Here is a 16,323-nt window from a genome sequence, read left to right as displayed (position 1 = left end):
CTTTAGTCTGAGATGGTGTCCTCTGATTCTAGTTTTTCGTACAAGTGGAAACATCCTCTCCACGTCAACTCTATCCAGGCCTCGCATTATCCTGTAAGTTTCAATAAGATTCCCCCCTCATCCTTCTGAACTCCCAACGAGTACAGACCCAGAGTCCTCAACTGTTACTTATACGACAAGTTCTTCATTCCAGGGATCATTCTTGTGAACCTCCTCTGGGCCCTTTCCAAGGCCAACACATCCTTCCTTAGATACGTACCCAAAAATAGGGTCTGACCAGAGCCTTATATAGCCTCAGAAGTACATCCCTGGTCTTGTATTCCAGTCCTCTTGACACGAATGCTAACATTGCATTTGCCTTCTTAACTGCCGACTGAACATGCACGTTAACCTTAAGAGAATCGTGAATAAGGACTCCCAAGTCCCTTTGTGCTTCTGATTTCCGAAGCATTTCCCCATTTAGAAAATAGTCTATGCCTAAATTCCTCCTTCGAAAGTGCATAACCTCACACTTTTCCACATTGTATTTCATTTGCCACTTCACTGCCCACTGGAGTTTGCACATTCTCCCCGTGTTTGCGATAGTTTCACCCGCACAATCCAAAAGATGTGCAGGGAAGATGGATTGGCTATGCTAAATTGCCCCTAAACATTGGAAAAAATGAATTGGGTACTCTAAATTTATTTTTAAAAAGCTGGCCGTCAGAATGGATAAGCTGGCGGAGGGGATGGCCGAGGACTTTGAGTGGCTATTTTCTAAGCACTTTGACAAACTTTGCAAGGAGATGATAACCTCGCTCACAGAGTAGATGGATAAAATTCTTGCCCCGATGAAAAAGGCTTTGGTAAAGACAACGACGACCTGTTCACCGCGATGGGTGAGGAGCTGCGGTAGGTGATGGAGCCTAACAAAGGGCTGAGAGCCAAATTGGAGGACCTGGAGAACAGGTTACGAAGGCAAAATGGATGGATCATGGGACTGCCTGTAAGGCTGCAGGGCCAGTGGAGTATTTTACGGAAATATTTGCCACATTGATGAGGTGGGGCTTGGGGAGGAGGACCCCTCCTTCTATTGGTTTAACGGGCTCACCGGTAGCTCCGGCCAAAACCAAAGACGAATGAACTACCAAGAGCTGTGACAGTATGCTTCCACAGATATCAGGTGAAGGAAAAGGTGCTGAGATGGGCATAGCTGAATTTAGGATGTGAGGTGGGAAAGCGTTGGTATTCAGATATACCAGGATCTGACGTCGGAGCTGACGAGAAGGCGGACGAAGGCAGTGTTGCATAAATGCAACATGAGATCTGGGGTGGTCTACCAGGTGAAGCTGAGGGTTACACACAACTCCAAGGGCTTCTACTTTGAGACAGCGGAGGAGGCGGAAGCGTTGTGGAAGCTGAAGAACTGGTGCTGAAATGAGTGTGGACTTTGGCTGTGTTAAGTTTTTTTCTATTTTTATTCCTCTTGTCCTTCCTCTTTTTTTCTTTTTGTTTTTTTTCCCCCTCTGCTTAAGTTGTATTTGGGAAGATATGGTTTGGGGCTTTGTAGTGATTGGGTGGGATTTGCTTCTTTTGGGTTTCAGGGATTACTGTGTTTGGAGTTTAGAAGGTTTTGGTGTGGGAAGTGTTGATGTTGGGTTTTTTTATGTGAAGGAGGAGGCTCTGGCAGGGGCCACCTCGCTAGCAAACGTGAACAAGGTGGGGGAGGGGCTACAGTCATTGTAGCCTTTAAGGACTGGTTTTGATGGGCCTGGGAGGTGTGATGGGATGGGGACGATACAGGTGATGCGGTTTCGAGAGGAAGTAGCTAGGGGGTTTCTGGGAAGGGGGGAAGAGTTAGGGCACTGACGGTGCCTGGGGGTGGGGCTAGGTCCCACCTGTTGGGCAGGGCCAGGAGTAATGGTTATGACTGATGGGAGGGGCGGGTGAGACGCCCAGTCAGGGTGGTGACGTGAAACGTGCGACGGCTGGGGGGACCGGTGAAGCGAGAAAGAGTTTTCCTGATGGTGATGGACTAGGTGAGGCTACAGCAGAGGTGGGTGAGTCAGATGTTCCACTTGGGCTTTGATACCTGGGGGGTAGCGATTCTGGTGGGTAAGAGGGTGAGATTCTAGATGTAGAAGGTGGTGGCTGATCTGGGGGGTAGTATGTTATAGGATGAGTGATTTGGATGGGAGGTTGGTGGTGTTGGTTAGCATATATGCCCCGAATTGGGACAACGTATGACTTGTGAAGAAAATGCTTGCTGCCATACCGAATTTGGATACGCACCAGTTAATACTGGGGGGGGGGGGGAACTTCTATACAGTGTTGGATAGGTCCAAGCTGCATTCGCTGACCTGCTGACCTCTGGGAGAGGGGGGGGGAAGGTGTTGCCTGCGTTTATGAGGGGGATGAGATGGGCGGGCTCGAGGAGGTTTCGGCACTCCGGGATAGGGAGTATTTGTTCTTTTTGCCAGTACACAATGTGTATTCGAGGATTGATTTTTTTTTGTCATGGGGAAGGCACTGTTGGCCGGGATGAGGGAGGCAGAATATTCTGTGATTGTTATCTCGGACCATGCTCTACATTGGGTGGATGTAGTCCTGGAGATGGGGCCAGCTCAGAGGCCTGCGTGGAGGTTGGCGGACCCAAATTTCTGTACCAAAATGGGAAAGGTGATTGAAGATTACCTAGAGTTCGATAGGAATGGTGAAGTTTCACTGTCAGTGGTATGGGAAGCGTTGAAAGCAGTCGTGATGGGCGAGGTCATCATGTTCAAGGCTCAGGTGAAGAGAGGAGCAGCAGCAGTTGGTAGATGAGACATTGGAGGTGGATGGAAGGGATGCGGAGGATCCGACTCCGGATCTTCGGGTGAGGAGTGTCAAGAGAGTGTCCCTTTAAGAAAGGTATTTGTCTTATCACGTAGCTTCGGTGATGTCATTGTGTGGGTGGAGCTGGGCTGTGGCTCTGTGAGTTTTACTTTCGCTTTGAGTTATGGACTGGTTTGAACTGCATAAGTTGAAAGAAGTGTTTTTCTCTATCTTCATTTTAAAAGTTGTTCCAGACTACTTGGTAACTTAAAAGAGATAATTGCTTTCTGGAAGGAATTCAAATCTCCTGTTTGAAAAGAGAAACATAGGATCACTAACAGTCTTATACCAGTGAGAATGCCGTGTGCTGGGCCACACCTTTGAAAAGGGGTTTCTGGTTTTACTTGGATTTTGTTCTTGAATTGGAACAGTTAAGGGGGAATTCATTAAGGGCTATGAATAGATTACTGTAGCTGTGTGGAGTTTTTATGTTTGTAATTGATAAAAATTCTTGCTGGGTGTTGTTTTGTTATGCTCTTGACATAGCATAAGCTACTTCCTTGATGTACACTCTGACAAAGGAAGGTTCAGACTTGGAGATAGCTTTAACACATTTATTAATAATAATTCTCCTACTTGGATTCGACTCTCCTTTTAATCCTGCTATAGCTACTCAGACTATCTAACCAGTCTGCTACAATCCACGTGGTGGATGTGATGTGTTTCAATCAACCCTGTGTACTCACTAAGTGTCTCCACAGGAAAGAGAAAGATCATGTGTGCTGTGTCATTATATATGGGTTGGTGTAATGCCCCCCTGTGGTAGTGTCACCTCTGTGTGTATTTTGAATGCCCATTGGTCGTGTTCTATCTTATTGACCTATTGGTTGAATGTCTGTGTGTTATGATGTCCCTGGTGCTCCCTCTAGTGTCTAGCTAGGTGCAGTGTGTTAACATTAACCCCTTGTGTATTTACAGTGATTCAGGTGTGTTTATACAAATGCTGACTAAATTCTTTGAATAAAGCTTGTTTTTTGATTAAAAGCAGCGAAGAATAACACCTGAAAGGCAGGCTCTTCTGCTCATCCTAGCCAAATTCAACAAAAAGTTACAGGTCAGGTGAACTTCATAATATACTTTGGAGTTTTATAGACCCTGGCCCATAACAGGATGAAGGAGCTACAAGTGAGGTTTGAACTTGTGTCCATGGGAAAAATGGTTTGGCAAATGAGGAGGGCGAGGGGGACCGTGTATGAGTATGAGGAGAAAGCCAGCAGCTTGTTGGTGGACCAGCTTCAGCAGCAGGCGACTGCAAGAGAGATTGTTTGGGTCCGTGATGGGAGCCGGTAGTGGCACCAGAGCAGGTAAACGGACAACACGGTAGCACAGTGGTTAACGCTATTGCTTCACAGCTCCAGGGTCCCAGGTTCGATTCCTGCTTGGGTCACTGTCTGTGCGGAATCTGCACATTCTCCCCATGTCTGCGTGGGTTTCCCTGACGGGATCCGGTTTCTTCCCACAAGTCCTGAAAGATGTGCTTGTTAGGTGAAATGGACATTCTGAATTCTCCCCCTGTGTACCTGAACAGGCACCAGACTGTTGGGATTTTCACAGTAACTTCATTACAGTGTTAATGTAATAATAATCTTTATTAGTGTTACAAGTAGTCTTAAGATTATCAAGGCCAATACAATATTATCAAGGCATTTCAGGAGTTTGATAAGAATTTGTATAAGTCAGAGCCTCCAACGTATGAGTCAGGCATGAGGGAATTTTTTGGGGAGTTGGAGTGTCCCGATGTAGGAGAGGAGGAGAGGGCAGGGTTGGAGGAACCAGTGGGGGTTGAAGAGGTTCGGGTAGTGATAGGGAGAAGGCAGACGGGTAAGGCATCAGGTCTGGATAGTTTCCAGGTAGTTTTATAAAAGGTTTACCATGGCGCCGCTGTTGGTGGATATGATTGAGGATGCGGTGGCTAAAGGGGCATTACCTGAGACAATAGGACAGGCATCAATTGCTGCTTAAAAAAGAACCCAGTGGAGTGGGGTCGTATAGGCCTACATCTTTGTTGAATGTGGAAACCAAGATATTGGCGAAGGTGCTTGCGCTTAGGTTGGAGGAGTGCCTCCCGAAGGTGATTGGGGAGGATCAGACGGTGTTCATAAAGGACAGACAGTTATTCAACATCTGTTGAATGCGGTGCTTTCTCTGGCAGAAGGGAGGGAGTTGCTGGTGATGGATGTGGAGAAGGCTCCATTCAACCAATTGTATGGAGTGGAGTTATTTGTTTGCACTGTTGGAGAGGTTTGGGATTGGGCCTAAGTTTATGGCATGGGTGAAATTGTTCTCAAAGGATCCGAGAAACTCCCCACGCCCGTAACGGTCACCCTCACTGGCTTGCACCCAGGCCGGAGTTTTATCCTATGTAGCCTTCCCTAATAAGCGGGAAGCAGTTCATACTCGTTATGAGATCATGCGAGTCAAATGGTGCTCATTCACTTACTTCCAGGGGCTCATAACACCACCTCCCCGAAAAAGTTCTGAGAAATGTCCATGTAATCTGACTGATCCGCGGGACCCTTTGTCCATTTTGGCTGGTGTCGGTGTTCTGGCATTGAAGGGGTTGGTCCAAGAGGCCTATACCTAATTGGTGAGTGGTTCTTCCATGCCAAGCGACGAGGTTGGACCTGGGGGCTGGTGGCGGAGGAGGAGCGGGCGCGGACATCGATGTGGGTGTTGATGGCCGTAGATATGCATCTTCCGATATCTGGATGATCATGCATGAGTCAGGATCTGAGAAAACGTCAAGCATCTTAACCTCCTGGACAGAGTTAGACGGTCAAAGGGGGTGCCGGTTGTGGCTGGGTGATCCGTGGAATTTGGGCGTCGGCAACGGGTACCTCCAATTCTTGGAGATGGCCGCAGATGTGGTCCACATGGCGGTTAGATTCCCGGCCCAATGTCCGTGCAATCTAAGATACCAGGCCCGTTTGGCGGAGAAAGATCCACAGGATCACATGGCTCTATTGCCAAAATTCCGGACGAAGATGGCATCCCCAGGAGTGAAACTGTGGAGTAGCTACTGACGTCCAGGGTCAGTTTCCGACCGTTCTGGGCCCTGCTGGACCATCTTCCCGCTGGCCGGAACGTCCAAACCTAATTGCGGCAGGAAGTGTCGACGCATGATTAGTTCAGCCGGTGCCACCCCCGTGGTCGCATTATGTGTGGTCCTGTACTGCAGGCGGGCCACAGTCCCCCTGGCAGTCATTGACTGAATCTTGTGGCATCAAGCCACTTTAAGTGCGCATCTACAATGATCAGGAACATTGATCCCTGAAAAGGACGTCAAAGTCTATGTGAAGGCATGGCCATTCCCAAGGGTGCAACGGCACCGGTGGTGGAGCTTTCTGGTTCTCCTGGCATGGCCCGCATTGTTGGGCCAGCTTCTCTAAAATCTGTGTCGATGCCCAGCCACCAGATGTAACTGAGGGCGAGCATCTCCATCTGGACAGCCCCAGATGTGCGTTGCGGATGTTCTATGGTACAGTCACTCGCCCGCATTCCGAGAAGACCACACTAGTCCCCCAAAGGTCGCTGTCCTCTACACTGAGCTCCAGAATTTTGAAGGTGTGGGCCTTCAAATTATCAGGTAACACCCTGTGTTGGGTCCCGTACAGCACCATGTGGCACAGTGGGACAATTGTTGGTCCATCTAAGTCCAACCTTTATTCGGCCGCCTCACCAGCAATGAGTCCATAAAGTGGAGCACTGGCCACCACCTCCTTTGCGGAGGAGGGCGTCGGTAGCCTTGTGGAGAGGGAGAGGTGGTTTAACACATCCGCATGCAGGATCTTCGTGCCAGGGCAGTGTTCCAAGCTGTACTCGTATGCCCCCAGCAAAAGGGCCCAACGCTGCATCCTGGCGGATGCGATTGTGGGAATTGCTCAGTCTTCTTTGAATAGGCCCAATAACGGTTTATGGTCAGTTCAGACCGTGAAAGTGAGCCCGTAAATATATTGATGGAACTAACGGACTCCAAAGACGACCACCAACTCTTCCTTTTCGATCTCTGTTTAATTGCACTCTGTGTAGGCAAGCATACGGGATACAAATGCGATCGGTCGTTCTGATCCATTGGCCATGAGGACCACACCTACCCCATCAGAGGGCGCATCAAATGTCAACAGCAGCAGCAGCTTGGCGGGGTAGCAGTGAATTATTAGTTTTGAGGACAACAGCTGCCGTCTTATTTAGTCAAATGCCCGCTGTTAGGACAGTGTCCAATCCCATGGTTGACCCTTCTTTAGCAAGAGGTAGAGGGGACTGAGGAGGTTTGCGTGGTTCGGAATGAATTTCCCACAATAATTCACTAATCCGAGGAAAGTGCATTATTCGGTCTGACCGCCAGACCCGAGGGCCTGTTTTATCACCTGCACATTGTCCTCTACAGGGTGCAACCCATTCTGGTCCATTCGGTACCTCAAATGACTGACCTTAGGGGCATGAACGACACATTTTTTCTGCCAGAGGTGGATGCCTGCCTGCTCAAAATACCAGAGGACCTCGGTCAGGTTCGGCAGGGGTTCTTGGTCGGACGCCCCGATGATGGGGACATCGTCTCAGTAGACCTCCGCAGGATGTTCTCCATCAAACACTGGAAAATAGCACATGTGGATGAGACCCCAAATGGCAACCGGGTATATTCATCCCTGTGGATGTTCACGGTGATGAACCGACGGGAGTCCAAGTCCAGTATTAATGATAGATATGCAAGACTCATGTCAAGTTTTGTGAACGTTAGTTCACCACTCAGCTTTGCAAGAGGTCCTCGATGCAGGAGACCGTATATCAGTCCAAGTGGGAAACACGGTTCACCGTCATCTTATAGTCCCCGCAGAGATACACAAAACCATCTGGTTTGAGTACTTACACAACCGGGGCAGCCCAATCATCAAATTGTAAGGGCAGATGATTCCTAAATGTTCAAGCTGGTTCAATTCGGCATCTACTTTTGACGGAATGCATAGGGGACTGGGTGGACGCAAAAATAACTAGGCTATGCCTGCGGGTCTATGCTGATTTGGGCCATGGTCCCTTTGATTCTCCCCAGTCTGTCTGTGAAGACTTTGGGAAATCTGGCCAGGATCCCCTCGGTACCGTGCCGGTTCATGCGGTATACCCTCTGTCAGTCGCGTTTCAAATGGCAAAGCCAGTCCCAACCCAGCAAACTTGGATCTCCACCGCGGACCACCATCAATGGTTAGCGGATTGGTGCCCATAAGCCATCGGTACCTGGGTGGTGCCCTCAAAGGCCAACAGCTCCAGTGTAGATGGCCAACCGAGACTTGGTGTCACGGAGAGTCGTTGTGTGGAGGCCGGTGTGGGTGCCCTCAGATGTGCTGCGACTGATCCATGTCAATGGTTTCCCATTTATCACATGGGACATTAGAATTGGAGTGACCGGGGTGTCGTAACACTGTTGGTAGGGGTCCTTCTTGTGGACATGGTACACCTTGTCAGGAGGAGGACGGAACAGTCTGGTGGGTGGGCTGGTCATCACATGGCCCACTGGGCCTTGGGCCTAGATGAGTGTCTGGGTATCCCTGCTCCGCGGATCCATCTTTGTGCTCTACGGCGCTCTGCGGCCACCATCTTTTGGGCAGGCATCCCAGTGCCGGGTCTCCCAGCCGGGATGGATCTTGGCGGCATTTCAGAGTGCCCCAGATTCAATACCGCCATACCTTGAAGCTCTTGGACTCCCAGCTCTGTGCTCTTGTGGGAGATGGCAATCACAATTGCCCGCTGCACAATCAGCTGGCAACTTTCTCTATGTGGTGGCTTCCCGGTTCCCGCAGACAAAACGGCCGCAAAGACATTCACTCAGGGTATGCCCAAACTCACAAAGTCTCATCTAGCTTCCTTCAATATGCCAAAAATTCACTCTTTGATTCTCCTTGGGTTCGGGTGGCCATGTGGAAGCAGAATCGCCGAACGATGAGTGGCGGATTTGGATTTAAGTGGTTTTCAAGGTTACCAAAGCTGAAAAAGACCGGGAGTCAGGTGCGTCCAGGTATGTAAAGTTTTTGTTAAGTGCATATGTTGGCCTGCCAACTACTGTTAGTAGGGTTATGGTCTGCTGTTCATCTCCAATTATGGTGTTAGTCTCAAAACAAATTGTATATGCTCTATGTATAGAGCCTAATCATTGTTCCTCACATCAAAATCCTCTAGTTTTCCTATATGCGGCATCGCGATTGGTTGAGGTAAGACTTCTTGGAGCCTAGACGAAGTGGTCTAGGTATGGAACACATGATGCCAATGGCAACTCCACTTCAGCCTTGTCATCAGTGTAGAATCCGCCGGGCAAGAAACACACAAAGGACGCATGGTAGGATACAAAGGAAGAAATTTATTAAGATACACTACTAAACTCCCCACACTCCGAAGGGTCACCCTCCCCGACCTGCACCCAGGTTGGGGCTTTTATACTGTAGAGTATTCCCTGTTAAGCGGGTAGCTCCACCCCCAATTACTGGAGCAGTTCATACTCATTATGAGTTAATGGGAATCGGATGGTGCACACTCCCTTACAAACACCACGTGGAACTGAAATTAGGAAAGATGTCTTGACTCAAAGGGTTGTGAATATTTGGAATTATCAACCCTAGAAAGCTGTGGTTGCTCACTAAATATATTCAAGACAAAGGTTGATAGTTTTCTGAGTACTAAAGGAATTACAAAATATGGGGGTAATGCAAGAAGGTGAAGTCAGCCATGATCTTGTTGAAAGACATAGCAGGTTTGAAGGGCCAAAGCTACTTAGAACATAGAACAGTACAGCACAGAACAGGCCCTTCGGCCCTCGATGTTGTGCCGAGCAATGATCACCCTACTCAAACCCACGTATCCACCCTATACCCGTAACCCAACAACCCCCCCCCCCCCCCCCCCCCCCCCCCTTAACCTTACTTTTTAGGACACTACGGGCAATTTAGCATGGCCAATCCACCTAACCCGCACATCTTTGAACTGTGGGAGGAAACCGGAGCACCCGGAGGAAACCCACGCACACACGGGGAGGACGTGCAGACTCCACACAGACAGTGACCCAGCCGGGAACCGAACCTGGGACCCTGGAGCTGTGAAGCATTTATGCTAACCACCATGCTACCGTGCTGCCCTTATGTCCCTCTTCCTTATGTTCTTATGAAGTGCCTGCTCCGGTTTCCTCCCACAGTCCGAAGATATGTAGGTGAGGTGGATTGACCATATTAAATTGCCTTTAGAGTCCAAAGGCTAGGTGGGGTTACGGGGATGGGGCAGGAGAGGGAGCATAGGTGAGGTGCTCATTAAGAGGGTCGGTATAGACTCAATAGGTCAAATGGCCTCCTTGTGCACTGTAGGTATTCTGTGATTCTATAATTGAAGTAGTTGTTGGACCTTGTTACATGACAGAAGAGTTTTGAAGTAACCTCACACCATGACACGAAAGAAACAGAATTCTTTTTCATGAAAAGTGCATCTGTTTTCTGATGAATGTAGTTTGTTTCCCTAACACAGCCAAATAATTACACAGCAATCTTTCTAGGTATCCTATTTTGGTCAGGAGGATCATCAGAAGCTTCATGTAAGAAACTGAACAAAAATGTATGAAAATCATAATTTATCATTAACTTTTTTTATGTTCAATGTCCCCCCCCCCCCCCCCCGCCCCCAGGATCTTGTGCCTCTGCAGCAAGGTTTTTGGCAAACTGAGAGCTGCTGCCCTCTACTGGCAACAGCTATACTGGGAACTGTACTGACAGGCTCTGGGGTGAGTGTAACATTATTTTGTTCTTCTGAGATTTGATATTAATTCCAACTGTTAATAAATTAGAAAAAACTGCAGCATTTACAAAGAAAATAAAGCAGGGAGATTCAATTGCAACTTTCAACAGAGAATTATATAAACACTTGAAAGGGAGAAAATTGCAGAAGTGAAAGTATTCATTCAAAGAGATGGCACAGGCACAGATGAATGGCTTCCTTCTGTCTTCTATGATTTTATAACTAAATGGATGATGAAATGTCTGGAGAAAGAGGTCGCTTTTAGGAGAACCTCATGATAGGAAAATTAGGAGAGACACAGAGGGGAGCAAGGGATTCCTGGACTGTGGGCCTGGTTAGCTGGAGATCTGTCTACAGTTCCAAGGTGGGGAATGGCAGACTTTTTTTGGATAGTGGATTTCCTTGCCCCACCATGTGAAAAGTTGGCAAGGGAATGCATCCCAAGTGTCAGAAGTGGAAGAGGGGGACTGCCCTTGTCCAAGGCACAAGCAAAGTGACCTCCCAGGCTGCACCCCTACCCCGGAACTCCTCCTGCTAGCTTCAAAATTGAGGCTGGGTGGGAAGCAGCCCTTAAGTAACTGATATAAATCTGCAGGCAAGGTCCCTGTACAATTCACCCCAGGGACCTCCCCACCAAGTTGAACATTTTTTTGGATTTTGCATGCCTCTAGGCCAGGATTCACCTCTTTATTTGGTATCCCTCCAAAATGCCTTGCCTTTCCAAGATCATGTTTGCCATCGGCTGTTCTCTTCACCTCATTCCCACTGAACTGTTGACCACTGAATTTACTTTCCTGGCCCACATACTAGCTCGCTGTAACTGGTTTCCTTTCCTTACAACATACATCCATTTCAGAACTGCCTTTCCTTAAAATATTTAGTCTTAACCACTACACTTGAAAACTACCACCGTATTTCCAACCTTGCTTTCCTCTCCAAAGCTCTTGAACCTGTTGCTACCTCTCTAATCCAAGCCATATTTTGTGCAGTATCAAACCATTTTCCTCCACCACTTCTCGTTGTCCAGCTCACCAGAATTACGGTTACTTGTTTCAATTTTATAGAAGTGACTCTATCAATGGCTTCTCTTTGTGCCTCACAAAGTTCCCTCCTGTATAGTGCCCCAAGGATTTGTCCTTGGCCCCTTCCATTTTCTCATCTACATGCTGCTCCTTGGTTGCACAACCTACAGACATGGGCTCAATTTCCACATACAAGCCCGTGACATATCTCTCTCTCTGTCTCCACCACCTCTCTCAATATTTCCACTATCTTTGTTTTGTTAGCCTGCGTGACTGCCTCCTTTGCCAGTCATGGATGAGCTGCCATTTCCTCCAGTCAATTATTAAGAAGACCCAAACCATTGTTTTTGGCTGCTACAAACTTTATATTCGTACTGTTGATTTAATTACACATCTTGGCCACTGTTTTAGGTTGAACAATGGTTCTACTTACAAAGAAGCATAGAAAATGTATGGAATAGAAGGAGTCCATTAGACCCAAACATATGTGTTACTGAAAAAAAGAGTTATCCTACCTCCTCCTACTTTACAATTCTTAATCCGTAACCCAGCAGGTGACCTGTGTGGCACTTTGTGTATACGACATATCTAAGTATCTTCTGACGGCAATGAAGGTTTCTGCTCCGACCACCCTTTCATAAAGTGAGTTCCAAACCTCAACCATTCTCTGGGTGTGAACATTTCTCCACAACTCCTCTCTGAGACTTCCACCAATTAATTTAAATCTACATCCCTTGTTAATGACCTCTCTGCCAAGAGAAATATCCATACTATCTCGGCCCCTCATAATTTTATACACCTCAGTTAAATCTGCCATTAGTCATCTCTGTTCCAAAGGAAATGACAAGTCTATCCAATCTATCCCATAGCTAAAATTCTCCATTGCTGGTAGCATGCTCATTGATCTCTTCCTAGTGTGATCACATCATCCCTGTTATGTGGTGACTAGTTCTGTTCACAATAATCTAACTGTGGCCTAACTAATGCTTTATGCAGTTCCTACTCTATGCCTTGATCAATAATGTAAAATATCCCGAATGCCTTCTTAATCACCATTTCTACCTGTCTTCAACCCTTAAGAGATCTGTGAAGATGTTCTCCAAAGGCCCTCTGTTCCTCTACACGTCGCTGTATCCCACCATTTATTATGCATTCCTTGTCTTGTTTATCCTCCAAAATATGTAACTTCGCATTTCTCCAAATGAATTCCAAGCAATGGAACCAGTACTGAGCCCGGTGAACCCCAGGAAACAGCTTACCAGTCACACAAACACAATTTGCTTCCTGTCACAGAACAATTTTGGATCTAACTTGCCAATTTCCTTGGATAGCATGAGCTTTTATTTTATTGACCAGTCTACCATGTGGCACCTTGTTAAAAGCCATGCTAAAATTCATGTAGATGACATGTAGGAGGAGGTTGCACGGTCCTGATCCAGTGGAGTAATACTAGGAAGAAAGATTTGAATGGCAGTTCGTCCGCCGGCAGGGTTGAGCACAGCAAAAGGTGCGTTGTCAGGGAAGATGGCGGAGGCAAGCTTGTTGGGTGGCCCTTATTAACAGTAGAGATGCTGGCGGAGGTGATGGCGGTGGAATTTGAATGACAGTTCAACAAGCATTTTGAGAGACGTGGGAGGGAGATGTTGGAATCGCTCAAGCAGTAGGTGGAAGGTCTGCTGGTCCCAATCAGGGAGTCACTTGGAAGAACATCGGTGGCGATGTGGAAGCAGGGTGAGGTGTTGAAGGGGGTGGAGTAGGTGTGTGGAGGCACAATGACCAGTTCGCCTCATTGGAAGTTGAACTGACCAAGGTGGAGGACAGAATACGGGCCTGAGGACTTCCGGTGGCGGCTATGAGGGAGTAAGTCGCACATTTGGTGGCTTTCACTCCGGTCTGACTTTAAGACCTTTTTCCCCGACTTTTTTGAACTTTTGAGCGCTGGAGTGAAAAACAATAGCACTCTAGATCTGAATCCATACAGAGTTGTATGGACTTAAGGAGCAGAAGAGAGTGAAAACAGGCGAAGAAGGGGCTGAACAAAGGTGGTGTGGAAGCTCAAGTGGGAGGAAAGATGGCTGATGAACGGACAACGGAAAGGACGGTCCAGACAGCACTGGACAACATGCTGCAGGTCATGAAAGAGAGCTTCGCAGCACTGAAGTGGGATAATTTGGAACCGCTCCAGAAAGCGGTGGAGCGACTTGACCAGAGGCTGGATGCTCAGGATAAGAAGGTCCATGCACTGGAGAAGACAGTGGAAGAGCAGGCGGATTTCCAAACGGTAGCGGACGTGGAAATTAGTAAATTGAAGGAGCAGCAATCAAGGCTGTTGGTCAAGCTGGTGGACCTGGAAAACAGGTCTCGCCGGCAGAATCTGAGAATCATTGGGCTCCCGGAGGGGGCCGAGGGAGTGGATGCCACGGCATATGTGGCAGACATGCTGCAGAAGCTGGTGGGGGATAATTTCTTCCCGCGTCCGTTGGAGCTGGACAGGGCACACCGAGTGCAGGCGAGGCAGCCACGAAGGCCGGGGGGGGGGGGGGGGGGGGGGGGGGGTGGTGCGATGGTGGTCAGGTTCCGTAGGTTCGTGGACAAGGAGCGGGTTCTACAGTGGGCCAAGAGCACGAGGAGCTGCTCATGGAACAACAGTGTCCTGCGCATCTACCAGGATCTGAGCCAGGAGGTGGCCAGAAGGAGGGCAGCCTATAGACAAATTAAAGAGATTCTATTTAAAAAGGTCAAGTTTGGGCTACTTTTCCCGGCGCGGCTTTGGGTCACATACTGGGAACAGCAACATTATTTTGACGACACGGAGGAAGCGATGGACTTCGCTAAGGGGCATGGACCGGTGCCGAACTGAGGACCCATGGACTCAAGTTAGAGTGTACTATGTCTGCAGTTGTTCACAGATTGCCCTTCATGTTAGCGATGTCGTTCGGCATGCTCTTTTACTTAAAATTGGGGGTGTTCTTGTGATTGTGTTTGCCTATTTGAAAGTTTGAAAGTTAAAGCCAAAGTGATAGTTAAAGTTTAAGTTGTTGGGTGCTGGGGGGCTGTTCGGGTGCTCTTTGCTTTTTTTTTCTGGGAATGTTGCTTTGTTCTTTGTTTGTTTTCTCTCTGTCTCGGTCCCAGAGCGATTGCTCGAACAGGGCTGTTCTGGGGAGGTGCTGTTGATGGGCGTGGGGGAGGGGAGCGGGGGGACAATAGGTGTGAGACGTGGTGGCGCCGGAGTTGAGAGCCACCAGGCTAGTTGCTTTGAGCTAGTCAACGGGAGCGAGGTGGGGGTGTGTATGCAGCCAATATATGGCAGGGGTTTGGTTACAAGGGGTTGTTGCTGGGGGGGGGGGGGGGGGGGGGGGCAAGATGATCTGCTGACGAGGGAGGGAACTGAACCAGGTAACAGGGAAGGGGTCAGGAGTGAGAGCTACCAAGAGGCGGACCAGGGGAGGCGTGGCACATGGGCAGGGAGTGGGTCCAAGAAGGGAAAAGGCTGATCGGCGGGGGGGGGCAGGCAGGGTGCCCTCCAACCAGGCTGATCACCTGGAATGTTAGAGGATTAAACGGGCCGGTCAAGAGGACACGTGTGTTCATGCACTTATGGGCTCTGAAGGCGACGCATTTGAAAGTGGCGGACCAAATTAGATTACGGAAGGGCTGGGTTAGCCAGGTCTTCCATTCGGGGCTTGACGCTAAGACCAGAGGGGTCGCGATCATGATTAACAAACGGGTTAAGTTTGAGGCGGACAGCACAGTTGCGGATGGGGGTGGTAGATTTCTCATGGTTCGGGGCAAGCTTGTGGGGGTGAAGGTGGTCATAGTGAATGTTTATGCTCCAAACTGTGATGATGTAGATTTCATCAAAAGGCTGCTGGGGAAAATCCCCGACTTGGATTCGCACAAGCTGATTATGGGTGGGGACTTTAATACAGGCCTCGACCCCGACCTAGACCGGTTGTGCTCCAGAATGGGCAGAGTCCCGGCAATGGCAAGAGAACTGAGAGGGTTCATGGAACAAATGGGGAGGGTGGACCCCTGGAGAATCCGCCGGCCGACGGGGAAGGAGTTCTCGTTCTATTCACATGTTCACAAGGTTTATTCTCGTATTGACTTCTTTATTATGAGTAGGGACTTTTTGGAGGGGATGAGGGATACAGAATACTCGGCGATCACTATTTCGGACCATGCTCCACATTGGGTCGACCTGCTGGTCTGCAAAGAAAGTAACCAGCGCCCACAATGGAGGTTAGAGGTGGGATTTTTGGCAGAGGAGAGGGTGTGTGAGAGAGTGGGGAAATGCATGCAGGACTACCTGCAGGTCAACGATACAGGGGAAGTCTCAGCAGCGGTGCTCTGGGAGGCGGTGAAGGCGGTGGTGAGAGGGGAACTGATCTCAATCCGAGCCCATAGGGATAGAACGGATAGGGCAGAGATGGACAGACTGGTGCAGGAGATGACACAAACGGATAGGGAATATGCGGGCTCAATTCACACACTATCCTGAATTGCAACTAAATTGTTGCTTCTTCATCATCACTGGGTCATATTTCTGGAACTTCCTGGTTAATGACATTGTGGGTGTATCTGCACGATATGTATTGCAGCATTTCAAAAAGGCAGTTTATCACCACCTCTCAAGTGCAATAAATGCCCACCATGCCAGTAACACTCACATCCCATGAACAAA

The 16,323-nt window shown here is 48.6% G+C and overlaps 1 protein-coding gene across 2 annotated transcripts in view; it reads left to right on the top strand.

Annotated features, from left to right (window-relative positions):
• Positions 1-16,323, top strand: part of ptpn5 (protein tyrosine phosphatase non-receptor type 5) — a 271,921-nt gene that overhangs the window by 183,782 nt on the left and 71,816 nt on the right. For both annotated transcript variants that reach the window (XM_038807521.1, XM_038807520.1), the window contains exon 4: positions 10,508-10,603. In XM_038807521.1, the coding sequence (XP_038663449.1) occupies positions 10,508-10,603 (96 nt within the window). The remainder of the gene's footprint in view (positions 1-10,507; positions 10,604-16,323) is intronic.

This window comes from Scyliorhinus canicula, chromosome 9 (genome assembly GCF_902713615.1).
Source record: "Scyliorhinus canicula chromosome 9, sScyCan1.1, whole genome shotgun sequence".
Lineage (NCBI taxonomy): Eukaryota > Metazoa > Chordata > Chondrichthyes > Carcharhiniformes > Scyliorhinidae > Scyliorhinus > Scyliorhinus canicula.
The sequence above is the reverse complement of the archived record's forward strand: the minus strand, read 5'-3'. Positions and strand labels throughout refer to the sequence as shown.